This window comes from Branchiostoma floridae, chromosome 1 (assembly GCF_000003815.2).
Source record: "Branchiostoma floridae strain S238N-H82 chromosome 1, Bfl_VNyyK, whole genome shotgun sequence".
Classification (NCBI taxonomy): Eukaryota; Metazoa; Chordata; class Leptocardii; order Amphioxiformes; family Branchiostomatidae; genus Branchiostoma; species Branchiostoma floridae.
In genome coordinates, this window is record NC_049979.1 from 3,882,721 (window position 1) to 3,904,243 (window position 21,523).

The window sequence follows — 21,523 nt, forward strand, 5'->3', positions numbered from 1 at the left end:
GATAATTAGGGAAAGATGGGAAGGCTCGTGGATGGAAAGGACCGTCTGGTGTCAAATTACACAAAAGCTAGATGATGCAAAATCATGCAGATATCTTAAGGATGCCGTGAAAGCCCTCCGCACGACTCACCTGAGCTGTAAGACGTGTTCCCGACCTTCCTGCTCAACTGGGCTCCTCACGGCTAAAATTCCTCCGGAAAAAACTCGGTCACGCGGTGCATTGTGGGGAGGGAATGTCGTAGTGTAGGTAACGTCACTGTAAACAACATGGCGGACACAGGCGACAAGGAAGGGGCTAGCGCAGGTAAATATGTCGCCACTTGGCGTTCTGTGGGGTTACCGTGCGTTTTATGCATGCAGATAAGTAGGGCAGGGTCTAAAGCAGACATCGACATATTCGTTTCACTAGATTTCACAAGGATATTTGGTAAAAACGGCGTTTTTCAGGCGTGACCCGACGTTGCTAAAACAAAAACATGCAAATACACACCAGTGATTTATTCAGACATTCTACCATGTATACCAGCTGGCCTGACTACTTCATTTGATTATGGCTATGTTGATTCGATTATATGGATGACATCATCTGGGAACCCGAAAACTGATGCGAGCGTGCGATTAAAAGAAAGTTTGCCTTTCATAAAAAAAAGTTACCTTCAGTTTGAAATCTTAACTCTCTGGGACTGACTTTGGCATTCTATGATTCTATATCCGTTTTTCAATACAATTTGCAATTCATAGCATATATTTTCTCATTTTGCAGCTGCTTTGTACGATTTACAGTATGGCTGAAAGAAAAGTCTAAAAACGGCCAAAAATTATGCTTGCAGATGTCATCCATGTAACTCTAGTTCACCTTTATCCATAGGGTAACCAAGGAGGTTAAAGAAAGACCTCCTTGGGGTAACCTTTATCCGTTCTTTTCGAGAGAAATGTATTTAGGGATATCAAGTCGACAGATGGTGCTTTTAAACTGCATTTTTTTTAAATAGTACAATTTGAAACTACTGTCCAACAACTTGATATCCTTAGATACCCTGTATAGCAACACAACGGATATAGGTTACCCTGTTGATAAAGGTGAACTAGCCTTAAGAATGATAATGAAACACTGGGCACTTACTTTGGAAGAAGGCATTGGAACAGTGTATGGTATATGTGGCCGCCTTCTGCAGACTGGGATGCCTAACCGGTTTGCACTGATCCAGGAGGTCTTCTGTACAATTAACCTCCTTACACAGATACAGGACTGGTCTGTCCAACCACTAACACAGACTCCCCTTTGTTTAAAAGTAGGTCAGTGACCCTCTTAAGTTGACTTGGAATGTAAATATTATTTACTTCGACTCATTACTGAATACTTGTGACATTTTTCAAAGTAACTGAGTCATTTAAGATCAAGTGGCCAGTATTTTGAGAAAGGGAGAACATTAATAACTAAATTCCCCTAATAGAGTACTGCGTCTCCAGCATTCTTTTAACGAGGTCAATGCTCACCTTACAGTCAATCTTGAGTGAAACACATTTCTCATCCTCTGCTCTTCCAGACACCTTGTTAGCAGACATTCAGAAGAAAATTACAGAAGCTTTTGACATCTTCGACCACGAGTCCAACAAGACAGTGGATGTCAGGTAAGGTGTTTAACCCTCTCAACACGTCATAAAATTTTTTCCTGTGTACCATATACGACATATAATTTCAGTCTATACAGGTGTCAATTAGTACTTTTTGTGTATTATTATTACAGCTGTTATGTAAGGAGTAGACTAGGAAAACTATATATTGCTGGAAAGCTCACAGAATGGCCTTTCCAAAACATGCAAAATAAATATCATACCATCAATCTGAGGACAGCAATCGTCATGGAAACCACTCAAAAACACATTTGCAACACTCTCAAAAAAAGGCTTCACAAAAGAAAACATTTGGCTAGGGACTGAGTTTTTTGTGTCATTTATCATAAAACTATGTAGAAATACTCAATTATACATACACAATGCTGGTATGCTGTTAGAATGACCAAAAACTAAAAATCAAAGCATGATTTCAAGTAAGTTCAGTGTTGATAAACAAATGTTCACCCCAATAAACAGTTGTGCCCCCCTCCCCACACCTGTAGTTGTACTATTGAAATAATGAATATGCCTTGTGCTAAATGGCAAATTATTTTTCTGGATGTTCTCCACATATCAGGGAGTCAAATAAATCCTATTACTTATGACTTGGGTAGAGAAACAGGTATCATAGTATTTAAAATGTCAATTGAGACCAGTGACCTTTCTGACCTGACCTGGTCCTCCTCATGCCCAAGAAAAACAACAAGGAAGCATGCATGTAGAACTCATTAGACACGGTGATATCAGCTCATTTGATCTCAACAAAAACAGCTGGGTGTTTGCCTTGCTGTCCCTCAAGGATTTCCCTGTCAGCACTCCTGTAAGCCTCCAACAAAATTATCCACCAAACTGTCTCCATTTCTGCTAAATTTACTAAATAAACCTGTAGAAAACTGAAGCCAAAACACACGCTGGAGGCCTCAGAAACAGGGCTCAAATGCTACATCACTTCTGGTTGGTCAAAGATACAAGCATCCTGATTGGCAGACTGCCAAATTTCCCATTTCACAGTAGTCAGTTTGAATTTCCCGCCGGAATTAAACCTGAAGCCACGATCGTGGCTTCTCGCGTCCTATGGGAAAGCCACGATAGTGGCTTCTCGTGCTGAGAGGGTTAAGTGATGACTTATCTGTCTGTATCTGTATCTACATAGCCAGTATCACCACCCTTCAGTGTAACACACCAGCATGACATATGATGTCTATCATTATTTTTACCATAGAAAAGTACTAAGTAAATTGTTTCCAATTTTAACCAGTTAACCTGTACACAGTGGTGATGCAACTCACACTACATTGAAACATGCAAAACCAGCCAAGTGTACAAATGAAGACTGAAGCCTATTTGACACCAAGTAAGAGATAACTCCTAGCCTATGGAAACGTCTTTATTCTTCATTTTCTTCTGTGTGCAGAGAAATCGGCACCATCATCAGATCGCTGGGATGTTGTCCTACAGAGGGGGAGCTGCACGACATGCTAGCAGAGGTCAGTCATCTAACCTGGGATTCAGGCTTCTTAGGCTTCAGTCATCTACATTTCGCTGCAAACCAGACTTCAATCATCTACAGTAACCCGAGATCCAGTCTTGTTAGGCTTGTATCAGCTACGGTAGCCTACGATCCAGGGTTTCAGTTTATTTATTTTACCAGGAATACATCTCAGGTCAGCGTAGACCTGTTTGTCAGGCAATCCTGGGCACATGTGCATACATAAAAACAACACAATAACAATAAATAACAACATACTAATGACATGGTTGTCAAGCTTTAGTCATCTCAAGGGTGTTGTGCTATGGTTTAAAGTTTATTGCACTCATACCTTGTCAAATATAGCAGTACATTGAAACTATATATAATGTGCATAGTGATTATTAAAGTTTGTTGTCCTGACCAGTTAAAGACTACTTTCTCCATGTCCTCCCCAGATAGAGGAGGAGGAGCCGACCGGTTACATCCGGTTTGACAAGTTCCTGCAGATGATGACCCACGTGATGCTGGAGAGGCGGTACAAGCCGGTTCCCGAGGAGATGCTGCTGAAGGCCTTCGCTGTGCTGGACCAGGAGAAGAAGGGCTTCCTCTCACAGGAAGAGCTGCAAAAGTACATGAGTGAGGAGGGTGGGTTTGGAGTCTTCTTCTTTCTTCTTGGGCCTTTGCAGGGTTTTGCCCATCCTTAGATGTCTTTCCTTGATCTGGGAACTCAAACAGTCTAGTAACTACCTTTATATTGCCAGGCTGAGCACAGCATCAGCCAGTGTTGTCATTGTTGTATATCTTTAGTTAGGTAAAATTGACTAATGTTTATCTGCAACCATAGTTCAATTCATCATCATTCAAAAGTTCTCTTAAAGAGTATATCCATGTTTCTTGACAAATTGTCTTAGTCAGACCTCCACTGATGTAAACACCACAGTGGTAAGAAGCAGACTGAGGTCTGATAGTTTATGAAATATTAGCTGAATTTATTTGGGTGATTTTATAGTACAAGATTCCTCTTAAAGGATTAGGCCTAGTGAAGGCTAGAAATTTTCCTGGTAAAGTACACTTGAAAACTGTATCAACAGTGCCATCTTTTAAAAGTTTGTCTTCTTCCCCCCTCCCCTGACAGGTGAACCGTTCACCCAGGAGGAGATGGAGGAGATGCTGTCAGCAGCCGTGGATCCTGACAAGGGAGTCATCTATTACAAGGACTTTGCCTCCATGATGGCCGTGGAGAATCCCTGATGGGGGGACAGAAATACAACAACAGGGACTGCAGGACTGTTCACTGGAGTAAGCCGGTTCACAAAGTAAACTGTGCATGGGCAGTGTGATGTATTGTGGGTAACATGTCAAAGTTGAAGACCCCAGAGACATAAACAGAACACTTCTGGACATGGTATCAAGCAGGGTCCAAGTTGACAAGTTAGAGGCTTTCAACTTTGACCCTGTGCCTGCCCAGTTCAAACCTGGAACTGACTTATTTGGGAACTTGTATCTTACATTTCTTAAGAATTATTGCAGAGCAGTAAAACCAGAAGTTACATAGATAATTGAACAAAGACAAATGAACTGACAAAGGATGATGCATCATTTTTTAAATTTCCCCTACTGAAGTTTGTACATAGTATAATATGTGGGAGGCATTTTGGTTGCCAAGCTTCAAACTTGTAATAAAGACTTGGTGTTTTTTTATACATGAGAGTCATCGACTGTGTTTGTGTGTGGAATATATATCACAGCATACTTTTTATCTCAAATGGTAGCATTCACATACATGTATTTGTATATCAGTACACAGCTTTCAAAACCAGATTTCTCTAATCTTCCGCAGTGAGTTCTGCCGTAGTCCCACTACAGATATCATGACCAAAAAATTGTGTTACGAGATCTCTGTTACATTTCACAGTGAGAGAGCTCAAAACTCAGCTTTCAAAACTAACCCTCTCAAACTTTTGACAGTCAGTTCTATCAACATCATAGCCCCACTTCAAATTTTGCTATAACAGTAAAATCGAATAATAAGTTGTATTAGAAAGCAGCTTTACATTCTATGGTGGGAGAGCTCATAGTATGCAGAACTCGGTCTTCAAAACTGCTTCTACAAACCATGGCTGTCCACTACCACACATCTTACAACACAAGTGAATTGTATGAGGTATAAGAGCGCTGTTTTACTGGGTGATATTGAATCATAGTTTTGAGAACTCCGGTTTCCTCTTCTGCATGCCGGCCTGCACCGCCTCCACCACATCCTCCGACTGCAGCATGGTACTGTTCCACAGGGCCTGGAAAACACACACCACATCATCATCATCGTAGTCATGCATACGTAAACCACATCATACTCTAGCCTTTTATCCAGCCGTATTATAGCTCCAGAGTCTCTCCTGTCCTCTTGAGTCTCTTCTGTATTTGCGGAGAGGACAGAGGAGACTTAGGTACCAGGCTAATCATCATCATCATCATGCAAACGCAAACCACATCATAAGAAATTTGTCAAACAGACACCCAGAGCAAAGGGCTCAATTCTTGGATCTTTGAGCCAAAAATCCTCCTTATTTTAGAGAATCCTTCTTATTTTCCTTGTCATGTGACAAGGAAACTCCCAAATGAAAACTACCTGGTATATATTCTACCAACCTGATGAAACTATTTTCGGATAAAGAGACAGTGTGTCTTGAAAGCTTCCCTAGCTATGAACTGTAATTCTGTGCATTTTGTATGAAATTTTGTCATAAGTAGTTATTTAGAGAAATTATCTCTCACTGGTAGACCCAGAGCATACCACTCCCACCAGGCAACAGTCTACATACATGAACTTCAACCCCATCGCCCCTGTTTGTTCTCTCTGCTCCATCACAGTGCTCCCCCTTACAATTATTTTTTTAAAAAGCCTTACCACATGGTCCAGCCCCTCCTGTACTGAGTGGTCCCGGGAGTACACCATGCTGACTTTGGTGCCCTGCACGGCGATGGGGCTCTTACTGGCGATGGTGCTGGCAAGGTCAAGTGCTGCCTCCAACACGGCCGCACGGTCAGGGTAGATACCACTGGGGGAGGGGGGAGGGTTAGAGCTACTGATGTTACTGGCAATGGTTAGAGTTACTGATATTACTAGTGATGGTGCTGGCAAGGTCTAGGGCTGCCTCCAACACGGCCGCACGGTCAGGGTAGATACCGCTGGGGGAAGGGGAGCAGGGTTAGAGTTACTAAGATTACTGACGATGATAAGGGTATATACCACTGGATTTAGTTTGGAAAGACAGATATTATAACATTGTGGGAACCATGTTGTTTCAGCTGACCTGTAAAACTCTACTGTAAAATGTAAATCCACGGCTGTAAGTTTGAATTATTTCTATTTTCCGTTGAGAGAACCCTGCCTACATTAACTAATGTGTTTCATCTTGCTCATGACGTCAGAGTACTGTTCCAAGACAAACAGAACATCATGAACGACAGAGGCTGTTGGCATATAATAGTAGAGTTAGTCTGGTCTTGGTCTGGTCAAACAGGGCAACATAAGGATGATGATGAACCCTACCTGACTAGACCCATCTGTTTTGCCTCCTCTGCCTCGAACCTTCGGCTGGTGAAGGCCAGTTCTCGTGCCAGGCTGGGAAAATAGACAATATAGAATCATCAACAACACATGGATACACTTCAAGACTATGATCCAAGTAATGCATAAAGAAGTACATATCAAGGATTAGTTGTGATAGAAGCTCTCGCACTAGGCTGGGAAAACATACACAGTAGAGCCGTCAACAACACATGGATACTTCTTTGTCTCCGAAATATCTTTCTTGGAAAAATGACTTAGTAGTCTCACTCACTCACACTCACTATCCATTGTTTGATTATACTGCTGCTGGGATCCCTGACACAGTCTGTGTTACACAAACTCTGCTATCCAGGGCTGTAACATTGAGCAGGCCTTTACATCAAGTTTAAAAGGTGTGATAGAATACCTGTCGTTCCCGATGATTTTGGGTAGTCTCTGCAGGGTTCCCACATCAGCAGCCAGCCCGATGTCAACCTCCTGCAGGCACAGGAACATGGACGTCAGTACAACACTAAGTTTGAATTCTAATAAAGACAACTAGAAAGGATCCTGCGAAATGTATGTGAAATAACCTGAAGTTGCTGAGTTGTATGTCCTGTTGTGTGAGTGTCTCAGAACTAATGGTCCCTGTCACAGCTTCTCCTCAACAATTCTTTTATAAAACTGATGTGTTCTACCATTTTATGCCCCTGTCACACATCCAGGACTTTCCCATGACTTTGTTCCTCAACACTTCCGAATCAAGGTCAGTGCTGGGTTGGGAGTAGAATTCTAGCTCCAGGTTTCTCCACACGGATTGCATCCAAGCAGAATATAACTCCTGGCTGACTTTTCATGTATAATGCAACATGGCCAACCAATTCCCAACCACAGATTATCTTGCTCACAACTAATTCCCAACCATGGTCTGGAGAAGGTTGGTAGGCCATGGTCGACTATGTATGACAGGCTTTACCGGTTACCAGTATGTAAGTCTGAGTGAGATTCAGGCATGTGAAATGTGATTCCCCCCTTAATCTGGAACCAGGCGTCCTGCGTACACAGTCTGATGTCACAGGCAGATATTAGGTCCACCCCTCCCCCCACACAGGCACTGTGAACTGCAGCTATCACTGGCTTTGGGCCCTGGGAAATAAACAAACAAATAAATAAACAAACAAAGTCTGATATCCCAGGCAGATATCAGGTCCACCCTTTCCCCCCCCCCCCCCCCCCACACACACACACAGGCGCTGTGGACTGCAGCTATCACTGGCTTTGGGCACTGGGAAATAAACAAACAAACAAATAAACAAACAAAAGTCTGATGTCACAGGCAGATATCAGGTCCACCCCTCCCCCCACACAGGCACTGTGGACTGCTGCTATCACTGGCTTTAGGCACTGGGAAATAAACAAACAAATAAACAAACACAGTCTGATGTCACATCCCTCCCCCCCCACAGTCACTGTGGACTGCAGCTATCACTGGCTTCGTTCACTGAGAGATAAACAAACAAAGTAATAAGCTAGTTCACAGCTTGAAGTGTGAGGTGCAGTGTGACATGTCAAAGTTACATACAGATTGGTGGGGGCTTTCAACTTTGACATATTACCCATAATGCATCACACTGCACATGCACATTTCAGACCATGAAGCAGCTAATTATACAGACCAACTCAATGAGTCTGACCTTTCTCTTGTTACTGTTGGACGAAGACTTAACCCTGAAACAATGGCATTCACTGATGCAGGTAAGTGTTCATGCTTAGAAATAACCCTGCCTTTTAGTTTTAGACTCAATTCCCAATCCTGACCTTCTCAATGACACTGAAGGTATCCTGGAATGCCTTGATGGTAGGAGTGAGTCTGATGGCCTTCCTGGCGATGTCCGCTCCCTCCACAAACAACGAGCTCATTACATCACCCATGTCCAGTCCTGGGGACAGAACAACGGGAATGGGTTAGAAACGTCAGGAACGAGCAACAGAAACCGTTAAGACATATTCAATCCCTCTACACACAGGGAACTCATGATAGAGGCGATCATGATGGTGTCACGGTGATGTAAAGGCAGGCAGAAGGTGGGTGGTGTACAAAAAAAATATTAATTTACATATTACTTTGTACTTTGATCTGCCAATTTAGATATTAACAAGTAATCTAATCAGTCGTGTGATGTGGAAAAAAAACAGTGACTGCTCATATTGCATCACCCAAGTTCAGTCTTGGGGATGGTTACAGGAACACTTAAAGAAAAATTAAGAACAAACAACGACGTCTTGGCCCATCACAAATGATTACAAACAGAAAGCCCTGCTCACCTGCAGTGAAGATCTTCCCTGCCCCAGACACGACCACCGCTCTGACGTCAGGCTCAGCTGTGATGGCCTGGAAACACTCCACCATCTCCCTACAGGGGACACCAGAAACAGTGTTGATACACAACATTAACAGCTAACAAACAACAGGGACATGTCGATGAAGGTTAGACATCCAGGTAATAAGATACGCCAAAAAGCAGTTACTCAAGCAACTGGATACAATTTTGGAAACGGTCAGACATTTCAGACAACCACCCGGTGTCTTTCATCAGTGACATAAAACAACATGGACGTTCTCAGTCACCTCCAGAAGGCCCTGTTCATGGCGTTCCTCTTCTCGGGTCGGTTCAACTCGACCTGCATCACGTGGTCCCGTGGCCTGGTCACCGCCAGCGACTCGAACTGGTACCCCGACATCCCTCGCTGGAACGTGGCTCGCACCTGACTGATACTGATACCTGCGTGGGAAAACTGGGTGTTTATGGGTCTATGGGACATAAACAGTTGCGCAGCACAGTAACTGTGTGTTGGGCACTTTTTCTGACAGGTTTCTGGACTTTTTATAATGGTGGTAGCACTAGCCTGATTAAATCTCGCTTATAGCAGCCCGCCCAACATCCGCCGGCCAGTTACAGCCCTGGACAGCGGAGTTTGTGTTACACAGACTAGTAGCACTTACTTTTCTAGTCTAGGGTAAATGTGGAAATGTCATGGAAGCCTGCATATATTAGAAGAACGAAGTTGGTTATAAGGAGATGGAGCCGATAAGTCTTTGGGGTGCATCATGTGCGTGTAATACTTAATCTTAAATAGTACTATTAAACTTTTCTAGTTTAGAAGGGTCTTGTGTGTGGCACTTGTTTATGATCTGTACATTGCGTAACGGTTACATACAATTTTGGATAACGTTTACGTCAGTTAACCGATCTTCTTGCCACACAGAACACATCTGAATATAACATGAGTTAGTCTGGGAGAGGTTTTACAAAATACTAGTATTTATCGTTGCATAACAGAAGTAAGGGGGAGGGGTGCGATACCTCACCTGCTACTCGGTGTCTGGTAGCGCCCAGCAACATGCCCAGAGTCGCCATGCAGCAGTACAACCACCCGGTGGGGTTAAGGTTCGATCGGGGGAAACTTGGGGTTTGTTTAGCGGGTAAAGGGTGAGCCCAGCGCCGTGTTGTTCCCGTTCTGACGTCTCGGCAGTGTCCTCTCGTGCATTGACCTGCTGACCTTTGGAACTTAGGTCCTGCAATACTTCACCAAACTGCTAGGGAGCGCTCAACATTGTAAGGGTAGACTCTTGAGAAGATTCTGTGTCAGTGGCTTCATTCTGCGTCCTTGGATGGGTGTATGCATAAAGTTTGTCTTCTCTGTCAACGGAATAGCTGGTAAAGACGGCTCGTATTACACTGTAGTGCTAATTTTGTGACAGAGAAGACGACTGGGACTAGTAGAACAACAGTGAAGAGAGTTCAAAGTTGAAAGGTTGAGGTCAGGTCTCCAACATGGCGCCGTCCGTGCAGGATTTGGCGGTCCCGGCTGCAGTTTTAGGCGCCGGGGTAGCTCTTGTGCTGATCAGGCGCTTCTACTTCCACCCGGGCATCTGCAGGAGCCAGCGGGGCATGGCGGGGAAGACCGTCCTGATCACGGGAGCGAACTGCGGCATCGGGAAGGCGACGGCACTGGAGCTGGCCAGGCGCCGAGCCCGCGTCATCATGGCCTGCCGGGACCCGCAGAAGGGACGACAAGCGGCCGCCGACATCCGAAAACACACCGCAGACGGCGAGTTGGTGGTTAAGCAGCTCGACCTCGCGTCTCTAGCGTCCGTCAGACAGTTTTCCGAAGAGATTCTGAAGGAGGAACCGCAGCTGGACGTCCTGATCAACAATGCCGGGGTGTTCCAGACGCCGTTCCTGACGACGGAGGACGGGTTCGAGCTGCAGTTCGGAGTGAACCACATGGGCCACTTCCTCCTCACCAACCTGCTGCAGGACCTGCTGAAGCGATCCGCTCCCAGCAGGGTGGTGGTCCTCTCCTCGCAACTCTACCGCCGCGGCAAGATAGACTTCCACAACCTGAACGGCGAGATCTACTACGACAGGGCGGCCGGGTACGCCAACAGCAAGCTCGCTAACAACCTGTTCACGCGCGAGCTGGCCAGGCAACTGGAGGGAACAGGTGTCACGGTCAACTCCGTCTCTCCCGGGATGGTCTGGACGAACCTAGGCCGCCATGTCCACCACCCGCTCTGGAAGAAGGTCCTGTTCGCGCCGCTGGCGATGTTTCTGTTGGGGACGCCGTGGGAGGGCGCGCAGACGGTTCTGTACGCGGCTGTAGCCGAGGAGCTGGACGGGGTGACAGGAAGGTACTTCCGCCAGTGTAAGGAGAGTCCGCTGGACCCAGCGGCCACGGACGAAGGGGTCGCCAAGAAACTCTGGGAAGTCAGCGAGAAGCTCGTAGGGCTAGACTTACAATAAGTTATAAACGCAACAACAGACTTAGAACGAGTAATAAACGCAGCAACAACGCAAGTCTGGTTACTTCTGCAAATTAAAGAGTTAGACAGATGGGGGTAAACATTATTGTGCAGCCTGCAGGAATTTCTTCAAGACATGCAACTGTAAATAAAACGACATGCCAAAAATGGCCCTGAAAGTAACGGTGTTATAAAAATCTGTAGTTTCAAATCTGGTATGCAAGGAGAATATGAAAGTTTCTGCATTTATCGGTATTTTGATGCACGTACCAATAAACGTTATTGCAGGGTATCTTTTGGTTATACATTTTTGTCCTGTTAATTTATACATATGAACTCACTTACATAGATCAATACAGTCACACAATTTACTGAAACGTTTTTCGTTTTACTTTCCTTCTTCACTTTACTACTAGTATTTCCCTGTGGTATGGGGGACAGTGAAATTTCCCATTTTTTTTCTCCATCAGCTAGGGAGGACCAAACACCAGCGCAAGGCTTCTCATGTGAATCAATCAAGTGTTCCATGCATATATGGCGACGAGCATCAAGGGTTTGAGGATTTCCTTGCCTTTTATATTTTTTAACAAAATTCGATGTGTTATTTAGCCGATCCAATCTGTCCATCAAAACATCCTAACCTTTCAGCCACAAATGTCTGTACCTCTGTCGCTTTTACATTTTGACCAAGGTTGGTAATGGTATGTAAGGTAGGTCGGGCCATCAAAGTTAATTCTTTTTAAAGAAAGTTACTTTGTGGGGTTGAAGGTATGTAGTCGCCGAACTGTAGCTGTACACTGCACTGCTCGCGATATACTTATACGGGAGCCCAGGCAGCTGTTTCAAGTTCTTGATGTATTAGCAGACTCATTTGTCAAACATATATATTTGTCCACTTTGGCATTTCGTGAGGCAGAAATTACTTATAGAAACATTACGGAGGGGGTAGGATATCTAGCTGATAAAATAGCGGATTCAAACTAATTCAGCAGACAGGCTGATTCACACGGACGATAGCCATGGTCATGGTTACAGCCAATAGACGCAGTAACGTGTTTACAGTATAAATGCCTGCACGACTTAGTCTCTACCAGACTAACTACGGTGGGTATAAGGAGAATGATGTTCCAGGGGAGTTTTACCTCCAAATGGTATCATTTACCCTCCATGTTACCCTTACCCTCTCACGCTCCTTACCCTAGGCCCGTCGAATTTTTACTATCATATAAACTCATAGGATAGACACAAGAGTTGAAGAGGAAAAAAACGCACACGCGCACCATTGATTTGTTATTGCAAGAAATACGCTGTAAAAACACTCAGGAAACAGACAACAAACTGGGGCCACACCATGTGTTGTGATTCAATTCTCCAGAACTGCACGTTTTTTTATGTTCATGAAGATTCTATTTCCATAGCAATTCTGGGATAAGTATTGGTATGCCATATCCGAATATGTGCTATGTGAGTTTACAACAGTGGCGTACATTAGAGTAGAAAATGTGTATTTCACTACATTATGATACAGTACTATTGTCTAGTGTAAATTGACACAGCGGCAAAATAATACAGTTGCTTGGATCATAAAATATGTTTTCATCCAGCCACAACGACGTCCATTACGTCATTTATCAGTTGCTACCGGAGATTAATGAACATGTCGTGCGGGGCTGTGGACAATGAAAAAATGTAAAAGTGATCTTTAAGTATCAGGCGAACACCACTTCACAGATTTTGCACCTGTACGTCTCAGTGACAACTGTAATATCAGGACTACTTCTTATCGGATTTTGGCTTGAAGAAAGAAAAAATGCCGTGTATGATTATCATCTTTTTGTTCTGAGGGTTGCAGAGAGTTAGGTCTGAGTCATGTTGTCCGGTTAGGTCTTCGAAAATGCAGCATGCATCCGACACAGTTGATACAATTGTACGTTGTACACGATCTTCTGCTTTGGTACCCAGAGCGAACATCGCTATAATAATAGATTTTGTAAGGAAAATGATCAACCATGTGTGATAAATTGCAGTAAGTATTGTTGAGTAACATTGCTATAAAGAACACGGGGATGGGAAAATGATTTGACAATGCAGTTGTACAAACTGTACCTAACGGCCCGGATAATGTGACGAACACCCGGTGTCTGACAAGTTCCGGATAATATGTATTTTTACATGATTAATGAGACGGGCGGCCTTCAGCAAAGACTATAAAGACCCCAATACTGCAGCACCACAGCTACTGACAGGAGACCTCCCGTGTCTTCACGTCTGCTGCACCATGTTGCTCCCACTGCTGACCGCCGCTTGTGGAGTGCTGTCGCTTGGGTCTGGTCAGTGGACTACCACAGCGTACACATCTGACTCAATACCTGGTAGGAGGTAGTATACGGCTGTTAACTATTTATGTGGTCTAATCATTGCCCTAGTCAGCACGCTAAACCAAGCACTAAGTTAAGCCCCCTTTACAAATCGGGTTGGCGGAAACCACTGCCAATCCGGTCCGGAGGTTGTTTTGGGGGGTTTCGAGTGTACCAAGTGTAAACAATATGGCTTGCTGTCGCAACAGTAATTTAGGTGCATTTCTCGTGTAGGCTGACCCTACGTTGAACAGTAGCACTAATATCGTAAACATGACCGTAATAACCGTAATAACGGCGTAATTTCGATTGTATACACTTTTTACGGTAAACACCAGATTTCGGTGATGCCAGCTCATTAACGCTTATAAGGTCGATAATGAGCCGCGTGTCCTCACAGTAAGAACTGATAAGCGCCTTGATTTTTTTTTCGAAAATGTTATCCCCAACACTAGTTTTATATTTATATACTCTGAAATAAGAAAACTGTAGGTTTGATTGATTGTAGGTTTGATTGTGTAATTCATCGGAGGTTTTCGGCATTCCATGCGGCGCACAGTAGGTCGTTGACCCCGAAAGACGCAGTGCGTGTGGCCACATGGATATATGTGAGGCGCTTCTAATAGGGGACAGTAGTAAACTTTATCATTATTTGCTCTTCGGAATAGCTTTAGACAAATAAGATATGAACATTGATCAGAGTATGAGGCATTCGTGTTGAAGATTAATTGCTATTTAAAAAATTTTCTCGAGCCACGTTGTTTATCGCGGTGTTATTTGGGCTCTAGCCGCTCAGCACGTCACCGGAACGTACTGCGCCTGCGCGAACCCTGGTGTTTTGGGGCTTGGTTTGGTCAACGTTGCATTGAAATCCCGCTTGTTGCACAGTATATGTTAGAGACATGGTTTCATGTAAAACGTACACGGGATTTTACCCTTATATACGCACGTACTTTCTTAAATGCGGCCCTTTAGTAAACCGGGGGTTTAGCAAGGTTTAGCATGTCTATACTTTTCGCGCAGGCGCAGTACGTTCCGGTGACGTGCTTAGCCGCTCTGCCGATCTGAGACTGGATGGGATTCTGCTGACTTTTAGTGCTTTGGCCACGAACACATTTGTTAAATCCTTGGTTAAATCTTTATTATCTGCGGGTTTCTTCATTTCCGACATGTGAGAAAATAACATCGTGATCAATCAAAGAATTGCAGTTTCAGGCTGTTTGATTAATAATCAATTATGTTCTAATTAATATTCCGTCTACACGGTATTCAAAAGATGAATATTCTTAATATTACCGACCGCTCTCCACGTGATAGCGCCCCGTAAATACGGCCGTAATTACGATCGGATTTACAGCATGTACACGATTACCCTCGTTGTAATTTAGATACAAAATACTACCAGCCGTTTTCCAACCAAAACCCCGCCCAAAATTTCGACACGGTTTTGTATACGTTTATTCTACGATGAGTGTATGTTTGATATTGAGATTACAATGCTTTCTGCTGCAAGAAGGCGCAGCTGCACAAGATACCTTACTCTGCTGTATGCAATACTCGAAATCCCCCAAATCAACCTCCGGACCGGATCGGGCAGGGGTTTCCGCCGACCGACCGGGCAGCCGTTTCCGCCAACCCTTACAAATCAAGAATTTAGCTCGGCCGAGTTGTCAGCGAGCTCTTAATTACGAGGAGGTATGACCCTGATGTCGACGAACAAATGGCAGAGTTTCTTCGACAAGTTTGACAAGTTTGACAAGTTTTATTACAGATGCACGGCATCGCAGCAGTAGCTGAATTGCGCCGTCATTTACAATTATGTACATTAAAACCAGCCATGATAAAATCTCTTCGTTATCTTACAATCTTAAAAGGAAGTACAATTACAAGCATTTGAGAATTGTACCCATACTATTGAAGGGAACTCGTCGTTCCGTGAGGATTATAAAAATAACAAAACGAAGGGTTGTCGTACAACAATATAGTTACATACAATCAAGTGTCTTATCAATGCAGTGTAACATACATTAGGATTAGTGCTCAGTTCGGGGGTAGTCACTTGTTCAGTAAGTTCACAAGATATGGTATAGGCGAGTTCGTGTATCTGTCCGTACGGCATAGTGGCATGTCCAGTTTCTCTGAGCTGCACTGCGAGTGGAACGTCCAGTCACGTGCTGTCTGGATGGAGGGAGCCAGTCCCGGAACTCTGATCGTAGTAACGACTCCGCGAAAGTGGCGCAGATACTGATTCGTCGGTCAGCTAGTGTGCTGAGGTCTAGTGTTGAAAGTGCTGAAGCGTAGTCAGTGTAGTGAATTCCGAGAATGATTTTACATGCTCTCTTTTGGATTCTCTCTCTTCTTCCCAGCATGCTTCCCGTGTTGGCATCTGACGATGTCCTCGACTGAACTGAACTGAACTCTCTTCGTCGGCATCAGGGTCATACCTCCTCGTAATTTCGAGCTCGCTGACAACTCGGCCGAGCTAAATTCTTGATTTGTAAAGGGGGCTTTACAAACAGTAGAGCCATCGATATCGACATTGTAGTGTGAACGATAATAGTAATCATCTGAGAGTCACATTAATGATGATAAAGTGGCAGCCACACACCCAGCTGACGGTGCAAGCGCTCGTTGCTTGGTTTGAAGACTAGCTAGACAAGATAACAGTATGAAATTATCAAAAGTTCATCTCTCTCGGTAGAAATTATTCTGAAGCAAAGTCGAACTGTCTTCTAAACTGAAATCGGATTTACCTAATTTTTGATTGTCCAACTCCAGTCAAAATGAAATTATATACATCACAGTTTGACTGTACAGATCTGGGACCGAAGCCCTGCGGTGACTTCCCGTGGCCAGACGCAGCAGTAGAGGCTGTGGACTGTGACTACGACTATCAACACTATAACTACCCCGACGTGAAAGGTCGCTGTAGTGTGGAGTGCTCCGATGAAGACGAACTGTTGGTTGGACCTCCAACTAATTACCAGCAATCTCAGCTAACGGGTGACTACGTTTGCCTATTGTCCAACATGACCTGGCCGGGAGAGGAGCCTCGGTGTATAGGTAAGACTTGTTTCTCAAAATCTACTGGAGACCAGTCAGTCTAGAATAAGAAGCCTGCCTTCACAGGGTAAGATGTACAGATAGAGACTACATATTTCATAAGTGAGTTTTCATCAGGGTTATTTCTATATGAGTTTTAGGCTCGTTGTCTGTACACCTTTTGCACGCGGCGGACATGATAGATCGAAACCGAGGCCAATGTGGCAAATAAAAGACTGTCCATAATTAGCAGTTCAGCAAATGATAGCATGGTAATTAGAAAATCGACAAATAAGACAATGGCTGTATGTTCGTCAAATACTTGCATTATCATGTTTTATTTTGCATCTCTTAAGGGACTATGGGGTCAGTCTACGCTACTCTAAATTGCTACATCTTTTCGGTGCACAACACTACATTGTAGTCATGATAATTATTTGATCTTATGTTGTGTAAATTTGTGTGGTTTTGAGGGAAAACTAAATGGGAGATGATTTTTTAAATAAATTTTGTCTGTTTGTCTCATTGACATCGTTTTCGATCTACAATGGCCGCCGCGTGAAAAAGGTGTATTTACTTATCTGTGTACGTAGTCTCCTAACTTTACTATTTATCCAAGGTGATGCGTTATTTACTGTCTTGGTTGGGACGTGTTTGTCCATTACTGTTTTAATTGTCCACAAACTCACAGTATAGTTAATCCCAGGTAGCACGGAGCAGTTATCGATTAATGATAGATTATTAGTTGAAAAAACATGTCTTGGATATTCTTCATGCATTTTGATTGTTTGAATACATGGTCTAGACGCAAATTCACTAACTCCAAAAATGTTTACAGAGAATATTGGGATTTACCGAAAGATTTTCCTAGTCTATGTCTGGGAGGTTGAAGTCACCTTCCAGTCAGATTTGACCACCTTTTGATTTAAAAGACACCAAAATACAGTCAAGCCTGTATTAGCGGCCACCTTTGCATGGCGACCACCTGGCCATTGCGGTCACTTTTTGTTGGTCTCTTGGATTTTTCCCATAGTCTATAGCGGCCGCCTGTCCAACGCGGCCACGGCCACACGATTTCCGGTCCCGTAGATACATAAACACTGCCTACAGTGACCATACATCAGGCTTATGTCACCCTGCGCCCGGTTTAAAATCATAGTTTGTGAGGATTTGGAGTTCCCTACAGGGTCATTTTGGCGGTAGCGGAAGGTACGCGTACGAGTGCAAGTCTTTGTAGGCGAATTTACCAACACTGTGCACGGCAATATCAATCATTTTCGGTAGATTTGACTTTGGCAGGGTCAGTTGAATTTTGAGACGATCGAGACAATGTTAGTTGGTGAGAAAGATTAGTGGATACTGCAAACATGTGAAACGTATTGCTCGTAGTCAATTGATCAACATTTTCTCCATAGTGATCAAATGTCTACCTGTGGCCACATTTCTCCCTTGAGTGGCCGCTATAGACAGGTTTGACTGTACAACATTGTCTTATTATCTGTATCAGGAATAGTAACACTGTCCGTTGACGAGAGAACATGTAAATACTGTTCAGAGAAAGCAGTGGAAGATGAAATGCATTTCATTTGTCAATGTTCACATTACAGTTCCGAAAGAATCAAACTTTTCCTTGAAATCTACAAAAATTTCCCAAGCTTTTATAATCTTACCGACGAACAAAAATCCATCTTCTTGCTTAAGTCGTCCAACCCCTTTATATATGAAAATGTTGGACAATTCATCTTCTACTGCATACGGAAAAGAAGTCAAACCCATCAATTAGCTTAAGTAGAAATTGATTTAGTTTAGACGTTATTCCCTTTTTATTTATCTATGATTATCATTTCCCTTCTTTGTTAAGTATGTTTATGTATACCACTACTACCTTACCCTGTATGCAATTAGTCCTCGGGCATGAATTTGCAATAAAGATTATTATTATTCAATGAACTTGAAAATCTACATCAAATACAAACCCTCCTTATTTTATTGGTTTTCAAATCATCGAAAACCACACTTCTAGCTTTCACCATGGCTTGCGAAAAACATTATCTAATAAGCTGAAGTGTTTAATCACAATGATTACATGCAATTAAAAGATATCAGAATATTTGCTTTGTTTGCTTCACAAAAAAGTTCCTTGCAAGTCACAATGCAAAGTTCCAAACCGCCTGCCATGTTCATTTTGACGTCACAAGAGGGGAGTCACTGTTTAATCTAATTACCTATTGAGAAGACTCAAGACCTGAAGTCATACAATTTGATGTTCAATGATCATCAGAAGGGTGTATAATTTTGCAAATGGCTGTGTTAAGGAATATCAATATGGTTAAATGTAATTTCAGAGAATTTTAATTTTTAGTGGTGTCATTGATGTCTTATACCCTTTAATGCAAAGTGTACAGGAAGATATTGTAAAACAATTAATTGTTATATAAAAATACTTTAAATGCATTTAAATTCGATGAGATTCAATTTCACGGTAGCCGGGAAATGGAGTGTTCGCGGTGGTTTTGAGATCGCGGAAACGACATCCCACTGTTGTCTAGTCACGTACCGTAATTTAAAAACGGGCGCCTAAGAACTGCCAGTCGGAAACCACTTACTGGTTACTCGGCAAGAGTGCTACGTACAGACAGTCCCCTTTTGACTTGACAGTGCTGGCGTGATCAGCTGTCACTTTCCTTAATGTATAATAATGTCGTATTCAGAGGGAAGACTTCCCTCTGAATACGTAGTACAGTACTACTTTTCTACCATTGTGTCATACAGTAGCTATGTCGCAAGGAGAAATAAATGAATGCAAACTAAAAAAAAATGCTATATTCGAGTGTTTTTACAGTGGCAAGTACCTCAAACATTTCATTATTATAATACTGTGATAATGTATAGTACGTACATGTAGAGGGAAGGTGTTACCGAAGGAAATGCTCGCGGTGGTTTTCACTTCGCGGTGATAAAACTACCGTAAAAGTCCTGCATTTAAAGCTAATTATAGACAGAGACAGGATATTTCATCTTAACTTCAGACATCTTCAGGCCGACATTTTTGTGTATACGTAGGGGTCATGGTGGAGTGAAATACGCTGTATTTGCTCATGAGCAAATGTTGGCCTTTCTAGTTACAGTCTAGTTTGGTGGTAACAACTCGCTGTCGCCAACGGAGTCCTCTCCCCCCCCATTCATGATGCAAAAAATGAAACGGTTCTATCGGTTAGGCCTGTAAATCCGACAGCAAACGACAGGAAACGGTTCGTATTTTGCGTTCACGATGCAAACTTGCAAACCGTTTCAGTTCCTTGAAAAGGCATGGTAATGCGACCTCTGACCCCTGAGGTTGTTGTGATCTTGCCCAAACTTGTAGTTCTGTGTCAGACTTTGAGTCTTTGATAAAAATTGAACCAATGTCTTACTGAATTCGAAGCTGGGTTCTGTCATGACCTTAGAAATACCTTGTGGTCTCGATATATGCCATGCTATGACATTTCCACTGGATCTCTTGACACATTCCCCTTGCGATATCAGGACTGCAGACTTCTCAGTCTACCAGGAGGCGGTCCGATAATAAAAACGAATTTTACGATTGAAAACGCAGCCGAAACACCAGAATCACAGATTAAAAATTGTACTTTTCCCCCGTGGCGCCACCAAATATGAACGCACGTGCCCGGATGTAAAACGGATCGCGCCGCTTTTGCGATCATGATGCAAATTCGCAATTCCGGAGAAGGAAGAAACCGTTTCAATACTACCTCGCGAGGAGGTTCCGAACAAACCGTTTCCTATCGTTTCAGATCCGTTTCAGACCGTCCATGATGACAAAACTTATCCGTTTCAGCTGGCCTAACCGATAGTAACCGATAGAACCGTTTCATTTTTTGTATCATGAACGGGGTGAGTTTCGGTACCTAAAATAATGTAAGGAGAATGTTGGCCAAGACAGATAGGTCTGATGTTTTGCGTATACCCTGAAAGTTGATTACACATGCCTTGGTTTGGGTGTCCTTTGTTTCTTTTGTTTGTCAGTACACCAGATATCTATTCATTACCTTCGCCAAGAAGGTTAACGTCCATTATCATAATACCGCCACTAATCATAATACCGCCAAATAAATCAGCGATGAATTTAAGGAGATCTACTGGTGCAACAACATTAAGTTCCGAGGTATGCACACTTCAGACATCCACATGTTCAACACATTTTTGAATAGGCTTCAATAACGATACATTCGAAGACAACAAGGCCAAACGTTTTCAGTTCTTTTTCGGGGCAGGCGAGCTCGTCGTGGGACGAACACATTGTCACGTTCAGCGCCGGATTTGTAAATATTAATAAATAATCACAAGTGCACACGGTACACGAGCATGGTTCAACAGCAATCTTGAATTTCTGTTCTTGACCTACATCTCGTGTAAAAGTGTGACGAACCGTTGCATGATAGCCCGCACTACGGCTGAACGGGCAAAATTAAACGTACGCCGCAATTTTCCCGCCATTTTTATATCTACGCAAGCAGTAAAGTTTTACGTCATAGCGGTTGTGACGGACCAAAATTGAATGAAAATTCTTGTCAGAAACGTCCGTTTTCTCATGACTTTTTGTATGCCTATGCAGGTTTACGTTTTATGCAATTTCCTAACAGAAAATGAAGGACAACAGAGGATGTATAAAGTAG

General features: G+C 43.2%; 3 protein-coding genes across 4 annotated transcripts; 2 read left to right on the forward strand and 1 right to left on the reverse strand.

Moving 5' to 3' along the window:
- Nucleotides 1-4,791, forward strand: LOC118425803 (dynein regulatory complex protein 8-like). 2 transcript variants are annotated; one of them, XM_035834908.1, is made up of 5 exons: nt 1-304; nt 1,548-1,632; nt 3,032-3,104; nt 3,544-3,733; nt 4,224-4,791. In XM_035834908.1, exons 1-5 carry the CDS (start codon nt 268-270, stop codon nt 4,337-4,339), a joined length of 501 nt encoding a protein of 166 aa, XP_035690801.1. In that variant the 5' UTR covers nt 1-267; the 3' UTR covers nt 4,340-4,791. The 2 variants fall into 2 exon arrangements, with proteins under 2 accessions (XP_035690801.1, XP_035690792.1); XM_035834899.1 differs by lacking the exon at nt 1-304 and adding an exon at nt 1,122-1,296.
- Nucleotides 4,792-4,943: 152 nt separating this feature from the next.
- LOC118425825 (delta(3,5)-Delta(2,4)-dienoyl-CoA isomerase, mitochondrial-like) lies at nt 4,944-10,290 on the reverse strand. Its single transcript, XM_035834931.1, has 9 exons — nt 10,012-10,290; nt 9,271-9,424; nt 8,967-9,055; nt 8,460-8,581; nt 7,674-7,787; nt 7,069-7,139; nt 6,642-6,713; nt 5,997-6,147; nt 4,944-5,382 (listed from the first exon to the last, which is right to left on the reverse strand). The coding sequence occupies exons 1-9, from the start codon at nt 10,058-10,060 to the stop codon at nt 5,287-5,289; spliced, it is 918 nt and encodes a 305-aa protein (XP_035690824.1). The 5' UTR covers nt 10,061-10,290; the 3' UTR covers nt 4,944-5,286.
- Nucleotides 10,291-10,430: 140 nt separating this feature from the next.
- On the forward strand, nt 10,431-11,530 carry LOC118425818 (retinol dehydrogenase 14-like). The gene has a single exon (XM_035834919.1). The coding sequence runs from the start codon at nt 10,478-10,480 to the stop codon at nt 11,447-11,449; it is 972 nt and encodes a 323-aa protein (XP_035690812.1). The 5' UTR covers nt 10,431-10,477; the 3' UTR covers nt 11,450-11,530.
- The last annotated feature ends 9,993 nt before the right edge of the window (nt 11,531-21,523 follow it).